Here is an 18636-nt window from a genome sequence, read left to right as displayed (position 1 = left end):
AGCATGGGCAACATACGTGGATAGACTTCATTCCCTAACACGCCCCCTCAAAACGGGCTGGAGAGATGAAATCCAGATTTTGCCGATTAATGTAGTGAAAGTAGACCGTGGCAGGGGCTTTGTGAGAGCATCTGCCAATTGATCATTCGTGGATATGTAAGACACACGTAGCTTTCCAGCTTGAACATTTTCTCAAACAAAGTGATAGTCTAACGCTAGGTGCTTCATGCGTGAATGAAATACTGGGTTTGCACTTACGTAAGTAGCTCCGGCATTATCACAATATATGACTGGGGTAGAGGACAGGGAGTGGCGAAGCTCATGCAGCAAGTTTTGGACCCAAAGAAATTCAGCTGAGGCAGCGGCTATTGCACTGTATTCAGCCTCCGTAGAGGATTTTGCTCTTGCTTCTTGGAGGACCGGGAGATAGGATTTTTACCAAGATAAACTATGTATGTAGTGGTTGATATAAAATCATCTGTATCCCTAGCCCAGTCGGCATCAAAATACGCATGAAGGTACAAGGGAGTGTCTTTGTGAATGGTGAGTCCCATGGTGGAAGTACCATTAAGATAATGGAGGAGCCGATGTAATGACTACATGTGAGCATCAGTTGGACGTTGCATGTATTGGGAAAGCTTGTTAACTGAGAACGCAACGTCAGGCGGAGTTAGACTTAGGTATTGTAGGCTGCCTATTAGAGCACGATATTGGGAAGGATTAGGAAGGGGTTTTCCAAAGACGGTTAATTGGGGTTGGACAACAAGAGGGGTAGGAGTAGGTTTGGCATGTTCCATATTGGCTTTGGATAGTATGTCGTTGATGTAACGGGTTTGACTTAAAGATAAGCCATTATGGGTGGGCGTGACCTCAACACCTAAGAAGTATGATAAGGTGCCTAAGTCTTTTGAGGAGAACCAAGATGATAATGTGGTGATGAAAGACTCCAAAAACTCGGGGACATTGCAAGTGATGATTGTATCTTCAACATACACTAAGAGATATACAGTGATGTTGTTGACAAAGAGAGTGAAGAGAGAAGGGTCAGAAATGGCGTTGCGGAAGCCAAGTTGGAGTAGGTGATGGCGAAGTTCGGTGTACCAAGCTCGGGGAGCTTGCTTTAATCCATATAAGGCTTTGTTTAGTTTGCAAACATGCATAGGAAATTTGGAATGAACAAGCCAGGGGGTTGGATAGTATAGACATCATAAGTGAGAGTGCCTTGAAGAAAGGCATTGTTTATATCTAATTGTCGTAATGGCCATCCATGAGTGACCGCAAGAGATAGAACGTCGTACCGTGGTAGGCTTGATTACGGGGCTGAAGGTTTCCCCATAGTCTATGCCAACTCGTTGTGTGAAACCACGAGCCACGTAATGTGCTTTATATTGTGTGGTTGAACCATCTTTGGCTCGTTTGATTCGGAACACCCATTTACAGCCTACAACGTTTTGGGAAGGAGAGGAAGGAACAAGGGTCCATGTGTTGTTTTTTTAGGAGCGCATGGATTTCGGTTTCCATGGCTTTCCTCCACACAAGACTCTTTAAGGCGACGATTTTAATTTAGAGGAGGTGGGTGGAGGAAGCGAGGAAGCAGGCTGGGAAAGAAGGGAAGGTGATGGAGAGGAGGAGGAAGTGATGGAGTTTGTGAAGTTGGGAGTTGACAGAGAATGGGAAGGTATGGAAGCAGTGGGTGTGGGTGAGTAAGATGGCGTTTGGTGAGTGTTGGAGGAAGAGGACATTGATGTAGGTAAAATAAGGGAAGAAATGGTGAGTGGTGCCCATTGATCGAGCAATGTATTAGAATCATGTAATGGTTTGGCAGACGAGCTAAAGGGAAAAATAGTTTCATTGAATAGAACATGGCGGGATACGTAGATGCGCATGCTTTTTTTCCGAGCAATAATACGCACTTTGAGAGGGAGAGTGTCCAATGAATACACATGGTTTTGATTTTGAATCAAGTTTGTGAGATGTATACAGTTTAAGCCCAGGATAGCAGAGACACCCAAAACTACGAAGTTTTGTGTAGTTCCGTGTTTGGCCAAAAAGTTTGAAATATGGGGAGACATTGTTTAAGGTAGGAGTGGGAAGCCGATTTATTAGATAGGCCGTCGTTGAGGCAACATGGGACCAAAAAATGGAGAGGCATATTCGCATGAGAAAGAAGGGAGAGGAAGGTCTCAACAATGTGCCTATGACAACGTTCAGAGAGGCCATTATGCTCGGGAGTGTGTGGAGGAGTGGTGAGATGAGAAACACCATCAATAGTTAGATAATTTTGGAGAGTGAGATATTCTCCTCCATTATCCGAATAGAGGGTTTTGAGAGGAAGTTGGAAATTTTTTTCCATAAGAGCTTTGTACCGAAGGAAAACAATTTTTGTGTCCGATTTTTGTTTTAAGTTGTATAGCCAAATATATTTTGAATAGTGATCAACAAAAATCAGATAATACTTAAAATTGTCATGGGAGTAAACAGGAGACGTCCACAAATCAGTGTAAACATATTCTAGAGGAGCATTAGAAGTAATAGAGCTAGTAGAGAAAGGAAGTTTGTGACTTTTATTGCAGGCGCAGGAATTACAATCTAAAGTAGAGATGCTAGGTACACTTAATTTATTTGTAGAAATTAGAAGCTTAAAAATATTCCTAGAAGGATGACCTAAACGGTGATACCAAGCAATAGAGGAAGAGGTGCTCGTGTAGACCGAAGGAGAGAACAGGTGAAGCTCATAAATGTCGTGATTAGACGTCCCTTGAAACAACACTTTTGTCGTTGAAAGGTCCTTCAAGAAGAAAGAGTTAGTAGAAAGAGTTAGTAGAAAAAGAGACAGAGATGTTATTATCAAGACAAAGTTGAGAGATAGAGATGATATTTTTAGTCATGGATGGAACAACTAAAACGTTTGTAAGCTTAAGAGAAGAGATAAAGCAAGAACCAATGTGAGTTATAGGAAGACCCTTACCATCACCAACGATTAGTTCCTCGGTTCCATCATAGTGTGCATGAAGAGATAAATTGTTTAAGTCATTGGTGACATGGTGGGATGCTCCGTTATCTAATAACCAAGGGGTAGAGGAAGATGAAGCATGAGAAAGCTGAGTGGCGTTGACTTGTGGTTTAGAGAAGGAACGGGTTGGCTGGGCAGTGATGTGGCGTGGAGGGGGAGGGGATGCAGTAGGAAATTGTTGGGTGAAGAGGGGACAATGAACCACAACATGGCCTTGTTCACGGCACCATTGGCATTTGTCAAGGAAAGGTCTAGGGGTTTTGGACGTGGTTGAATTTGGGGTAGGAAGTATGCTTGGGTGGACTGGTTCGAAGAAGAACGTGTGTATGATTTAGTGGAGGCAGCGAATGCAGTGGTTGGGAGAGAGGGTTCAGCACGGGTTTGGTTTTGGTGAATTGAGAGTTCTTTATTGATGAGTTTTTCATGCAACTACTCAAAGGAGATGGGAGTGTCACGGGCATTAACCGAGTCCACAACAGACTTGTAAGAGTCGTCTAGACCAGAAAGAACCTTGTCTATAAAGTCCTCATCCTCTACCGGTTTACCGAGAACGGCAAGGTCATCAGTGCACTCTTTTAAGAGCCGCATGTAATCGGTGATAGAGAAAGTGCCTTTTCATTATGCGATTGAATTTGTCCTTCAATTGTTTAATATGGCCACGGGAGGGAAGAGCATAGGTTTTGTGAAGTTTGTCCCATAGTTGGGCAGAGGTTTTTGCCTGGGAGATGAGAGGAACGAGGTTAGGGGATATGGAATCGATGAGGGCACCAAATAGAAGACGATCTTGACGAGTCCAATATATGTACTCGGGGTTTGGGAGTTCGGCCTCATCGGTAACAATGGTGGGAGAAGGACAAGGTAGGCTGTCGTCAACATAGTGAAATAGGTCGTGGCCTACTAGAAGTGTTTCAACTTGAAGCCTCCAGGAGAGATAGTTTTGCGGGGTTAGTTTGAGTGCATTATGCATGTTGATGACGATGAAAGGTTTGGAAGGAGTGGTTGCATTGTATAGTTTGGAAGAAGAGTTGGTATGAGTGATAGACATGGTGAATGGTTGAAGAAGAAAGGCGAAGAGATGTATAGATCAAAAAGCAATCTGATACCATATAAAGGAATATTGTTGTTATTGTTTCTTGATTTATTTTCATAAAGATGTACATCAGAATATATATAGTTGTACATGAGTATATATGATAAGTACAAAATATAAAAACCTATAAAGATAAGAATGTAAAACAACATTGAACAAGTAAGCTCCTAATATTATGGGAATGTTGTTGAGTTGATGACCATGGGCAGTATGTGTGGATAGACTTCATTCCCCAACATTCCAGTCCAATTGAGTGCAAGATGGAGTCGGACCAGTTATTGTGTCATCCAAGAAATCAAATTTCGACGTGCCTCCAACGCCATATGTATGTCGGCACCCAATCATCATAATTATCCCCCTTAAGAGTTAAGACGAGTCAGGGTTATGAAATCACCTGGTCGGTCTTGCGATCCTAGGTAAAACAGCGAATTTGGTTCTATGTCCATGACTCCCAGTCCACGCAAGCAGATGCACAGCATATGGGTTGTGCAGTGGCTTTCGCGACAAAATTCCTTCGATAAAATTGAGAGATTATGTGACCCACACAGTGTTAACAAAAAGTCCATCTCCATCAACGTCTACTCCGTCTCCATAATGATCCTCAGGTACTCCCTACCCTATAGCACACTATATTAATGTGACATTTTTTCTACAAATTATCGTAACTTTTTGGCAGCAATTATTTCGGGAGAAGATCCGAAATCATTTAGAGAAGCAATGAAGCATGAGAGGTGGAGGGAGTCAATGCAAGAAGAAATAAGAGCGTTAGAAGACAATGAGACGTGGACTTTAGAAGAATTGCCTCCCGGTAAACGTGCTCTTGGTAGTCAGTGGGTTTACAAAACCAAATATCTCTCAAATGGGGATATTGACCGTCTTAAGTCAAGATTAGTGGTGTTCGACAATCATCAAACGCCGGGCATTGACTATTTTTTATTTTTTATTTTTCTGATGAGAGAAGCTATGTTTTATTCTAACATATTATAACAACCGTAATAATAATAACAATCATAAAACCCATGGGAATAACTATTATGTAATAAGGTAAAACATTTAACTATTATTCTTCAACATGTAATGGATAGTGTTAGGGTTGGTGAGTGTACAATGGAAGTGAAGATGTGTTTGATTGAGAAGTATAAATTGAATTGATAATTTGGCAAGATAATTAATATAAATAAACACACGATTTTATGTAACAACGAGCGCTTTTATTCCACTATTTGAAAGTAGGAGAGTACAGGAACTCTTGAGAGGGTGAATATTACAAGAGAACTCTCACTATAAGAAGTACTCACAAAGGAGTATTACGATAGTAGTGGAATATTTCAAGGAGGGAGAATATTTTTGTAGAAAGGCTTGTATTTGGTATGACTTCTTGTGTTGTGTTGTTTTTTTTTTATTTTATTAAATGCCCTTGACCTGTATTTATAGGTGAGGATGGAGGTTTCTAGATTCTTATGGGAATTTCCCATAATTATGGCTCATTTCTAGTGGCTTCCACTTTTAATTATTCTCTGGAATATTCTAGGAAATATTAAGGTTGTAGATAACTCTTGATTTTTCAAGAAGCTTCTAGATTATACTCCATCTATATATAATGGGCTTATAAAATTTGGGCCATACCCAACAAATAGTTTATCTATTTTTGTTTTCAAATTTGTTATTTATTTAATTCTCAAACCTAATCTTTATATAAAAAAAATGATAATAAAAAATCCATGTGATGCCAGATTTTCTCTATCGTGTTCGAATTATAAGTTATTTCCTTTTTATTGTAATATACATTATTTTTTATAAAATTATTCATAGACCAATGAAATATGACCTTACATTATCACCGAGTATATAAATTAAATGTTAGAATTTTATCCTTTTAAATTTGTTTAAATTGAGTGTGCAATTATTATTATAGTATATTTACCTCATAATTATTAATTAGTGATCTAATATTAGTAGTCCACAATAAATTAATGTGAAATAGGTTTATTTAATATTTTAAATTATAAGTTAGGGATGTGAAAGTCGGAAAATTTTGCAGTATTTTATTTATGTTTTTAAAATAAGCCAAAAGTATAAATCAATTTTATCTTAATTAATTGTGGAAACTTTTACTCTAAGTTTTTGTGTGTTAATTAGTTTTATTTTATGAATTGTAACATATATTATTTAAAATATTTGGTTTGAATTACATAGTAAACTCTATTTACATGAATTTTTTTTGTATCAATTTTTTATTTTTTTCAAATGAACAAAACTGGGAACAAATTTGTTTCTAGTTAATTTTTTGTTTTTAGCAACGCATTTAGTGACGGTCATTGAAATACTAACATTAATAGTTAAATCTTTAATTTTAAGACAAGATTGATGATCAAACTGTTATTTATATCTCCCAAATTGAATTTTTAATTTATTGAATATAGGGCCTATTTGTCAAATATCATGCTAAATTGAATAAATACAATAGCTTAATTCTCATTGATGGCTTCAATCACCCATATATAATACAAGCTTAACCTAATATGATAAAATTAGGAAACTAATCAAAGATAACCCAAAAGATATTCTAGCCATAAAATATGGTCACAAAATATATCCTCAATACTATTTTGTAACAGTGTCGTATAAGCATTACGTCATCATCACGTACTCTGATCTCTTCATTTATATTTTTATAAAAGACATATAGTAAGAACTCATACAAACTCGTTCAATTAGGTATTACATCAGAAAAAATTCCTCATGTACATCCAACGTTTTACTTATGTTCATCCAAATTTTCTTAACTAAATGTGTGTAATATTGGCTAAATTTGTTCTATGTTTTTCACATTATTAAATTACAATTAGCTAGCTGGCTAGTTTGTGCAACTTAATGATACTCCTATATATGACTGTTTCAGTTTAAGTATATACATAATTAAGTATTAAATGGAGATAATGCACGCATGAATTATATACGCAATAAACAAATATTTCCCGATTTATATTATTACAATCCCCTTAATTAATCTCCTTAATCTGAATTTACTCATGTTGTTAAATTAAGATCAAGAATTGCGTGGAAATAAATACAGAAATATATACTCCGAAAAACAAATTGCCAAACATAATCTATCTAAAATATCAAGACAGGCCAATATAAAAATATTTAATAATTAAAACAACTAATTAAAAAGAATAGTTCTTGGGGTACAGTATAACACTAAATCATTACAAACTTTTGAGCGGAAGCAATCTCGTCGTCTCATATACTTAAGTTGTGTTCGATTCAAAATGTTTTCAATAATCAGCAATTTGCGTTGGTAATTCAAACCGGCAAAGAGGGCAAAGATGATTAGTATGAAGCCATTCAACGATACAATCCTCGTGAAATTCGTGTTTACACGGCATTGTTACCTTCAACGCTCCCTCTTTCTTGTTACCATAAAGTTGTTCAAGGCAGATAGCACAAGTAGTACAGTCGTTATTCTTGATGATTGACCTCGCTAACGCCTCGATCGACACCTTGCTTGCCGGAGTATGCTTGACCTCCGCCTCCTCGAAAGACTCCCTCTCCACCCACGCCCTCAACACCTCATCATCATCATTATCGCAAACACGATCAGTAAAACTAGGTATGCTCCATAAATACCGATGATTACGAGCATAGTCTAATTCTGTATAGAGTTTTATCCTGTTTAAAACATCATTAGCTAGTCTTTCCAAAAAAGCAATGGAAAACTCATCACAGTGGCCCAAAGACTTGATGAAGTTGATGTTATCTGATTGACAATGAGGGCAAAGAGGGTTAAAGGGTTCCGTTACTATGGTTTCGACGAGGCGGTACGGTGTGATTGGTACGACGGAGAGTTGGCCGATGTCGTCGACATGATAAGTGACCAATCTTTCATACTTTTGAAGTTGAAATTTACATTCAATCTTCATACGATGACGAAGGGAAGATAATGGAAGCAAGCTTCTGATTTGTTGGTGGGAACAAGGATAGTGAGGAAGTTGAAAAGTAGTCATTATTATTGAACTCGAACTCTTTTTTTTTTTTTTTTTTAAATAAAAAATTGATTGAAAGCTTCATTTAAAAGCAGTTTATGTTTGGCTTAGAGAGGAGAGGACGCTTACTTATATAGAAAAGTAGTAATAGCGTAAGGTTAGCGAAAGCTACACGTTTGGATTTTATAAAAATAAAATTGTGTTAGTTGATTTATCCGTATGAGATATTTAATAACATAAATAACTTGCTTTGTTTTTAGATTGAATAAAATAGCTATGTTATGTTGTAAATCCCAATGAAATACGGAGTATTTACAAAAATAAATAAATTTATTTGTTTGTATATCAAATTTAAAAGCTATGTAATAATAATAATAATAATAATAATAATAATAATAATAATAATAATAATAATAATAATAATAATAATAATAATAATAATTTTATGGTCATTATTATACTGCTGTGACAACTATTATATATTTCCTCTATTTTTTTTATATTTGTTAGGTTTTATTTATCACGCTTGTCAATGCATAATTAAATTATCAATAACTTTAATTTTCTATAAGTAATAAAAGTCATATCTTATGATAGTATTTATTGATTCGATTCTAACAAGATCTTACACGAATATATTTTTCCTTAAAAATAATTCACAAAAGATGGTCAAAAAATGGGTGGTGAATAGTGTAAACGTTAAAGCGGGTCAAGTAAAAAATAAACGGAGAAAGTATAACTTTGTATTGATTATCTAATACTTACGGAGTACTAATAAACATGAAGGACTTATGTTATGAGTATGAGATTGATCTCAAAAGTTGTTCATCTCAGGCCAAATAATTACTCTCCATGTTCCTATTTTTTTTCTGTCTAATTTGATATTTTACGATCTCTAAGACGCGTCTTAAAATGTATATAATTCTTATTTTCATACTTATAAAATTATAAAAAAAAAATTGATATTAATAAAATATACTCCGTTGTTACAATGAGATGAATTTAACAAGACCCTACATTGCCACATGACTATATTAACTATTTTTGATTAATGTGAGTTTCTAATCATAGTTTTATAAATTTGACCTATTTATTTGTTATAGGGCAAAAAAATAAAGACAGACAAACTACTGACAAAGGAAGAACTATATAAACAAGTTCAAAATAAAAATCATAGGATAATTTGCAAACTAAACTTGTGAGCGTGGAGTACATATGAATAATATAGTTACTTATAGTCTTATATTTACATTGATAAAATTGCTCTTTTAAAAAAAAGTAAAAATGTAATCTAAGTATATATTATTATCTGTTTGGCTTTTGATTAATGAATTGATTTGTTTCAAAATAAATTAATAAATCTATATTTATTTCAATATAAAACTCAAAAAATGCTTCTGTTAAGCTTGCTGGAAAATTGCGACCCTCCAAAATCTCCATAATAGCTTTCGTGACACTGGGCTGCACTATCTCCCAAAATTTTTGATACTCTAATACTCTGTTTACCCTATCCAATATCTATATATACTCTATTTACATTAAATATCTTCAGGCATATTTGTCAAATTAATGTGTTGACTTATCCCTATCAGGCTATTAGATATTTGTAAAACATAAATAATTTAAGTTGATATTTTTTTTTTTTTGATTAATTAGGTAAATCAGTTAACTATTAATTATTCAACATGTAATGAATTGTTTATCTATCTTTGTTTTCAAAAATTTTTGAATTTGTTATTTTTTTAATTCTCAAGACCTACCTTTTTTTTTTTTTTTTTAAAAAAAAAATAAAAAATAAAAAATCCATGTAATGTCAGCGTTTCTCTATCGGGTTCACATTATAAATTATTTCCTTTTTATTGTAATACATCTATTATTTATAAAACTATTCATCAACTAATTAAATATGACCTTATATTATTACGAGTACTAAAAAAGAGTATTTCTATTAAATAATGTTATTACATTATCATTTTAATTTTTGAATAAATTGCGTGTACAATGATATTATACTATATTGATGTAAACTTATCCATGATTATTAGTAACTCAAATATTAGTGATTCACAATAAATTAATATGAACCGCACCTATTTAAGAGTTTAAATTATACGTTAGGGGATGTGAAAGTTGGGAAAAAAAAAAATTTATTTATGTTTTACATAGCCAAAATGATAAATCAACATTATCTTAATTAATTATGGAATCTTTTATTCTATGTCATCTACCCTATTCATTTATCTAAGCAACATACAGACTCCGTAACTAAGTTTTTGTTTTAAAAAAATTTGATTATGTTTAGAATTTTAGATTATACTTCGGTATTTGTAATGAGTTAAGTCTCTCAAAAGTTTGGATTATAGTCAGGACGTTGTTGGGACATACGTGCTTATACTGATCGTGTTTGCGCTAATGCTTATAATCTAGTTTTATTTAATTTTATGTATAACTTTGTGATCATTATATTACTAACAAATCACCATTGTACTTGTGACTTTTAGTCCATAATAATTTTGTGACGAATGAACATTATCCATTTTCCGTAAAATTCATGTACTCTAATTTCACCATTTATTTTTTGTAAAAGAAAATATCCAATGAGAGTGATAATGCACGCATGAATCATACACGCAATTAACAAATGTTTGCCGATTTATATTATTACAACCCACTTAATAAATCCCCTGAATATGTGATTTACTCGTGTAAAGATCAAATTTTGTAAAGGATAGACCAAGATCAAGATATAATTGCGTCCAAATTAATACAGAATTTATACTGCGAAGAATAAATTGCCAAACATCTATCTAAAATAACAAGACAGGTCAATATGAATATATTTAACTAAAATAATGAAGTACAAAGAAAAGGTCACTGTGTTTAATTCTTAACTACGTTTTTCAATAATCAGCCATTGAAGTTGGTAATTCAAAACGATTAAGAGGGCAAAAATGACTAGTATGAAGCCATTCAACGATACAACCCTCATGAAACTCGTGTTTACATGGCATTGTTACCTTCAACGCTCCCTCTTTCTTGTTATCTTACAGTTCTTCGAGACATACAGCACAATTTGCACACTCGTAATTCTTGATGATCGACCTCGCTAACGCCTCGATTGACACCTTGTTTGCCGGAGTAGGCTTGACCTCCTCATCCTCGAACGACTCTAACTCCACCCACGCCCTTAACTGCTCATCATCTTCGCAAACACAATCAATATAAACAGGCACGTCCCATACATACCAATAATCCCGATTATAATCGAATTCTTTGGAGAGACTTAATTGATAATAAACATAACTTTTAATATCTTGCAAATATTTGACGGCACTTTCGTCACTGTGACGCAAAGACTTAATTAAGTTAGACATTATCATTGTGGCAACGAGCACAAAAGGGGTTAAAGGGATCCAATACGGTGCTATTGCCGGTGGGACGGTATGGTGTGATTGGTACGACGGAGAGTTGGCCGACGTCGTCGGCTTGGTAAGTAACCAATCTTTCAAACTCTTGGAGCTTCAATTTGCATTCAATCTTGACAGGATCACAAGGATAGGATAATGGAAGTGAGCTTCGAAATTGTTGGTGGGAGCAAGGAATTTGAGGAAACCTAAATGTCGTCATTATAATTATGGTAACAGATCGAAGAAAAATTAGAGCTTTTTTAAAAAAAAAATTGATTGAATTAGCTAGAAAGATAGGACGCTTACTTACATAGAAAAAAAGGAATAGGGTAAGGTTAGCGTAAGCTCCACGTTAGTTGTTTATCCGTGTGAGATATTTAAAAACATAAATAAATTGATTTGCTTTCAATTTAAATTAAAAAGCTATGTTATATTGTAATAATAAGTAAATAAACTTATTTGTTTTCAATTTTAATTAAAAAGCTATCTTAAAACAATGTCGGTGAAGCATTTGTTAGTTTGTCTAGTTAGAGGATATATGGAAATTGGGATAAATTTATTTATTTATGTTTTTTTAATAGCCAAAAGGATAAATAAATATTATCTTAAATATGGAAACTTAGGCTATGTAATTTAATAGTCATGTTTACCACTTTACCCTATTCAATATCTATATAAACCCCATCCCCTCTCTAAGCATTATACATACTCCGTAACAAATTTTTCAATCAAATAAAATAAAGTAATGACTAAATTTCAATTACTTCAATTTCCTTGTTCCCACAAACAAATTAAATGCTCGCTCCCATCATCCTTTCCTCATTATCGTGTCAAGATTGAATGTAAATTGAACTTTCAAGAGTTTGAAAGATTGGTTACTTATCGTATCGACGACATTGGCCAACTCTCCGGCGTACCAATCACACCTTACCGTCTCTCCAACAGCACCGCAACAGATTCCTTTAGCCCTTTTTGTGCGTATTGCCACTCTAATTTTGTTGACTTAATGAAGTCTTTTGGGCATTGTGATGAAAGTTCCGATAAATTGTGGCAAGAAGTAAAAGATTATGTTTGTAATGAGTTAAGTAGTCTTCTCTCTAAAGAAATGGATTATAGTAAGGAACATTGGTGGGATATACCAGCTTATACTGATCATGTTTGCGATAATACTGAGGTCTTAAGGGCGTGGATGGAGTCGTTCGAGGAGGAGGTGACGCGGCCTACTCCGGCAAGCAAGGTTGATGATTCAACATGTTAAGAATCAAATTAAACACAACATATGTTACGAGATTGAATGATCTCAACTTCTCAAAAGTTGTTCATGTTAGTTTATTTCATTGTTTTTATTACTCTTACTTTTATTTTAGTTTAATATGGTTTGTAATTTGGAATCCTCATTCGCTAGGTTTATAGATTTTTAATTTGTTGTATTATTTTTTTTTTATTGAAAATGCTCTAGTAGTTATTTTGAAGGGAAACAAAAATTTTGAAGGGAGAAATTTAAATATCTTTAATAAAGACTTCTTTCTTTAATTTACATATTTTGCTATTTAGTCACTTTCGATCTTGATCTTTATCCTGATATAGATCTATCCTTACAAAGCTTGATCTTATGTGAGAAAGTAATTTCTAAATTTAATAAGTAAATGGATTGTAATAATCTTATTATTATCCCTTTTAACAATAGAAAAGGGTGGATTTTAATAATACAAAATTACAAATCTCGATTAATTGTGTAATTATGCGTGCAAGTCAAAGCACATAAGTTACTAATAAGTATAATGATAGAATATGATGAATATTCTAGATATTATTATGTATAGAAGGATATAGTTTTGTGAATAAATATGGAAATTTTCTAACGTGATTATGACTCATCATTTTTGTAATCCTATATATATGAATCAATAGAATACATTAAGGGTTTCATATTATCTAACATATAAGTTATAAGTTGCACGATAGCTACTTATTAGATAGAACAAATACAAATAAGTCATTGCATACATTTAAGAAATTTTTGGATGAACCGTGGATGTACCTAAGGAAATATTTTTTAGGCACTAGAGAGAGAGAGAGAAAAAAAAAAAAAAAAAAAAAAAAAATTGTACCCGTAAGTGATGTTCACTTATATTTGTGTACATTGGGACAATTTTAGACAATTTTTTTTATATCTTCCTTTGTGTAATTTCTCCGTTTTTTTAATATCGCATCACTTGCTTCTTAGAGAAGTTTTACAAATATTGCATCACTTCCATTTTAGAACAAAAAATATTTATGTTCACACTTCAAATACCCAGCATATCCTTACTTTTTCACACTTACTTTTTATTTTATCTTTACATTACATGGACAATTTTGTATTTTTACGTTTCTCTCTCTTACTTTTTTCCACTACCAAATTTTGCCTCCAAAACCCCTATGATGCAATAAAAAAAGAACGGAAGAAATATATCATATCAACGTAAATAAATAATTTGACAAGTATCACATTATATTATACGGAGTATTTGTCTTTTTTTTTTCTTTTTTTTTTACAATTATTAACTAGCTAAGTTTGTGCAACTTATACTCTATTTAAGAAAAATAAGTATACATGTACACTTAGTGTACAAATAGCATTTGTAAGCCACTAATATTATTACGCCAGCTAAGCAAATCCTATTAAATAGATGAGGGAAGCTGAAATTTTAAAAGGAAAAAGTAGGAGGGGTTTTTTTGGCTTTTTGGGAAATGGGAATCCCATCCCTTCTGCATTGAATACTTTTACCTCTGATCAACCTTTTTGCTTTTTTCTCTAAAACTACATTGTTAAACCTTGGTGTGGCTTTCATCTTCTTCTAATTAATAAAAATAAAAAATTGTATGGAGTACTCAAATAAATTTTCCATACTCTCCTCTTTAGCTTCCTCATGCAGCCATTATTTATGTGACCTTCAAGTTGTAGCAAAAATGGTAAAGCAACTTGATAATAATGAACGGGTATAAAGGTGGTTTACATCTGGGTGGTTGCTAATAAGGAGATAAACATGTAGCCAAGACTCGATCCAAGAGAGATGAGCACAGAATTGACATTTGGGACCAATATTCTGACTTGTTAGGATATTCTTGCTATTTGTGGAATCATTTATTCATTTATTTATTTATTTTGTAAGAATTGTTGAATATGAAATCAAAAAAAAAAATATTGTAATCTATTTAATCTCTTTTTTAAGAGTTAATTTTTTATTTAATGTGATAATAAAAATATAAAACTACTACAATACACTTTTATAGATAAAGCCTAAAGGGCATGTTCGGTTTACCTTCACATATTTTAATTGTCATAATTTAAGTTTGGATACGTTCAGATTAGATGGAATAAGAAAATTAAGTTCTAATAAAGGTTAATTAGAGATTCTCAAGTAAAAAAAATAAGGTTTAATCAAGAAGTTCGGTTATGTTCATATATTAGCGACAAGTCAAATAGATAGAACGAACTTACAAACTATGTAAACGTTTAATCAAGTATAATCGATTAAATAGAAAACAAAAAGATTACAATTCTTCTTAATAAAAAAAAAAAAAAAAAAAAAAAAAAAAAAAAAAAAAGCAGAGCATACATAAATCAAGTATAATTCATAATATACCATTAGAAATTAGAACCTAGGAATATGTTGACACTTGCGGGGTAATAAGTCTCATACATAATAAGATCGTATAAAAAACTCCATTGTATAATATATTTGAAAAAATCTTGTTAACGAGTATCCTAGGGCGTTAGATAACAATTTAAAATATATCTTGAAACATTATTATAATTAATTTGGAAATTCATACCAAAATCACGTATTAATTGGTGTATTCAATGTTTATTTTAATTTAATAGTTTCTATTTCTACTTATAGTCATTTTATCCAGCGCCTTTGAAATGTTCATTTGTATGTCTTATTAAAAATATAATTAATAAGAAATACATACATTAATTTGTTATTGTGAACGGTCATAATAACTCATGAAAAGCTGGAAAAAAAGTAGTAATAATGTGGATCTTTTACCAAAATGGCTAATTTTACAAAAGTATTTATCAAAACGGCTACTTGTTTGTAAATTTTAATTCCGTAACTAGCTAAAATGTTGACTTGGAAGAAAATTATTTATTTCCTGTTTTCCTTTGAACTAGTTTGGTTCACTTTTTAGGGTTTTTTTTTTTTTTTTTTTTGGTGTGTGTGTTTATTTTAATTTATTTTTTGGGGTTCTTTTAGTTGGAAAGTTTTAAAGCTATATGCATATATACGTAAAGTCGTTCATAAGAACCCTAATTTCAAAATAACAAAAAAAAAAAAAAAATGTCTTGATCGTATCACAAAAAATTCGAATTTGAAGTACGGAGTAGTATTGTTCTATCAACACAACCGCAAATTTATATGATGATAAGGGATTTTAAGGTATTGTTCATCTTTTTCATGTTCGCTTATTGTATGCTCTCTGCTAATATGGCTAACATTTGTTGATTGGAAGTTTGGAACAATTTTTTGAGTGATTTTTTTTTTTTTAATTTGTGTAACTTTATAAGAAAATTAAGAATTTTTGCAAATATATTATGATGAATGTTATTTCCCAAATTAATGGATATTTTAAACTATGGCTTTAAAATTTTCCCAAAAAAATACCAAAATAATAAAAAAAAATTTTAAAAACAAAATTTTAAATCAACGCAAAAATTAGGGAATGTGGGCAAACTAGAATTTAAAGGCCATATACTATGTACACAATTACTGGCCTTTAAATTTTCCAACTAAAAAAAAAAGCAAATTTTTTTAAAAAAACCCAAAACAAACAAAATAAAAAAAACTCAAAAAAGTGAACCTTTCGGGTTCAAAAGAAAATAAGAAATAAATTATTTCTTTCCAATTTAATAATTTAGCTAGTTTTGGAATTAAAATTTATAATAGCCGTTTTGGAAAATACTTTTGTTATATTAGCCATTTTGGTAAAAGATCTTAATAATGTCATGTTCTCTTCGCCATAAACTAACAATGTTTTGTAAAATAAGTACTCCCTCCGTCCCATAATATAGTTTTTGTTTGTGTTTTTCACAGTATTTAAGAAATAGGAGGAGAAAGTGGATGAAGTACATTAATAAAAGTGAAAGTACAATTATAGACAAAAGTTAGAGAAAGAAAGTGGAAAAAAGTACAAAGCATGTGCAAAATTCAAGGGTAATTTAGGAACTACAATGAATAAACAGTATTTAAGAAATAGGAGGAGAAAGTGGATGAAGTACATTAATAAAAGTGAAAGTACAATTATAGACAAAAGTTAGAGAAAGAAAGTGGAAAAAAGTACAAAGCATGTGCAAAATTCAAGGGTAATTTAGGAAGTACAATGAATAAATATAATAAAGTGGGAGTATAATGATCTTTACATACTATCCAGAATAGAAATAGGAACAACATTTTGAATCTCCAAAACAGAAAAACGGGAACTATATTTGGGATAAAGGGAGTAAATTTTAGTAAAATGAGTCAATTTTAACTAAAACAAGTTAAATTTACATCAATGAATTGAATATAATTTAATATTGGGAAAAATTATTTGATTTCTTTTGAATTAATTTTAATTAACCCTTGGTGAATTTTATTACCGTACCCTTGTTAATATTTTATTGATCTTTAAAATTTAGGAAATGTAAAGGAAAAATATATAACACTTGCACCACACACCTTTCATTTTTTGTTCAATTTTAACCTTATATTGGACCCTTTATTAGGCTCCAAATGATACCCGCCCAAAACTTATAAAGTGCTAGTTTTTGACATTGAAATTGATTTTTATAAAATTGTTAGATTTAACAGTTTTTTGACGGAGAGTGTTAAGTGGCAGTAGAATCTAATTTTTTTTATTTTTTTCGATGCAAGTAACATTAAATAATTAAAATGGGCTGTAAATTAAAAAAAATTATCTTTTGTGGGTGGTAAAATCAAAATAATCCTTATTACTCTATCCGTTTCATAATGTTAGTCGCATTTACGTATATCGATACAAATTTTAGATCACAAATAATATCTTTGATCTCGTACTAACAAAAAAATATAAAAATTAGATATTAATAATGTACTTACCGAGAAAAATAAAACTAGATCTCATGTGATTATAAATGTTTGTTCTTGTATATATATTAAAAGAAATTTAGAAGATTATCTCTACTTTTAATTAAAAGATTCTAAATGAGACTAACATTGTGAACGGTCGAAGGGGATTACTCAGTGAGAAATGTAGTAAGAACCCCTACAAACTCATTCAACTAGGTATTACATCAGTAAAAAATCTCTCATGTCACGTACATCCACAATTTTACTTAAGTTCATCTAATTTTTTTAAATGTGTGCAATATTGACTAAATTGAAATATGTTCTATCTTTTTTCACAATTTGTTTTTTGAAACTTATCAATTCATTAATAAAAAGTCATACGACATCAACAAATAAAATTTAAATTACAAATACACAAAATTGAATCAAATATGGGTTTCATATTTTTTTTATAACAATTAGATAACTTGCTAGTTTGTGCAACTTATTATACCATTAAGGAACAAAACTTTTTTTTTTTCCTTGACGAGGATTGGAAAACAAAATTTCATTGTGATACTATTTAGGTCAGAGTTGCCTTACATTCTGTTTCAGACTAAATATTTGTATATATATAAGCATTAAACAGAGATAGTACACGCATGAATTATATACGCAAATAACAAATATTTGCAGATTTATATTATTACAATACACTTAGGCCCCGTTTAATTCATCTTATTTTTGCTGAACTGAAATTATTTTTACTGAACTGAAATTATTTTTACTGAATTGCTATTATATTTCTTCATTAAGTTTACTGATTTTTACTGAATTGAAATTATTTTTACTGAACTAAAATTAAATTTTATTGAACTGAAATTATTTTTACTGAATATTATTTTTAAGTTGAAGTGAACAGGGCCTAATAATTCCCTTAATCTTGGATTAACTCGAGTTAAGATCAAATTTTGTAAAGTATAGACCAAGATCAAGATAGAATTGCGTGGAAATTAATACGGAATATATACTCCGATGAATATTTTCAACGAACAATTATCTAAAATAACAAGATAGGTAGTTA

At 31.8% G+C, this 18636-nt stretch overlaps 1 protein-coding gene across 1 annotated transcript; it reads right to left on the bottom strand.

Annotated features, from left to right (window-relative positions):
• Positions 1-7384: 7384 nt before the first annotated feature.
• On the bottom strand, positions 7385-11466 carry LOC110719776 (RING-H2 finger protein ATL22-like). Its single transcript, XM_021898755.1, has 2 exons — positions 11141-11466; positions 7385-7778 (listed from the first exon to the last, which is right to left on the bottom strand). The coding sequence occupies exons 1-2, from the start codon at positions 11464-11466 to the stop codon at positions 7385-7387; spliced, it is 720 nt and encodes a 239-aa protein (XP_021754447.1).
• Positions 11467-18636: the final 7170 nt, after the last annotated feature.

The sequence above is a fragment of the Chenopodium quinoa genome, unplaced genomic scaffold, assembly GCF_001683475.1.
Source record: "Chenopodium quinoa cultivar QQ74 unplaced genomic scaffold, ASM168347v1, whole genome shotgun sequence".
In the NCBI taxonomy this organism is placed as follows: domain Eukaryota; kingdom Viridiplantae; phylum Streptophyta; class Magnoliopsida; order Caryophyllales; family Amaranthaceae; genus Chenopodium; species Chenopodium quinoa.
Note: the sequence above shows the minus strand (reverse complement) of the source record. Positions and strands in the feature narration are given on the sequence as shown.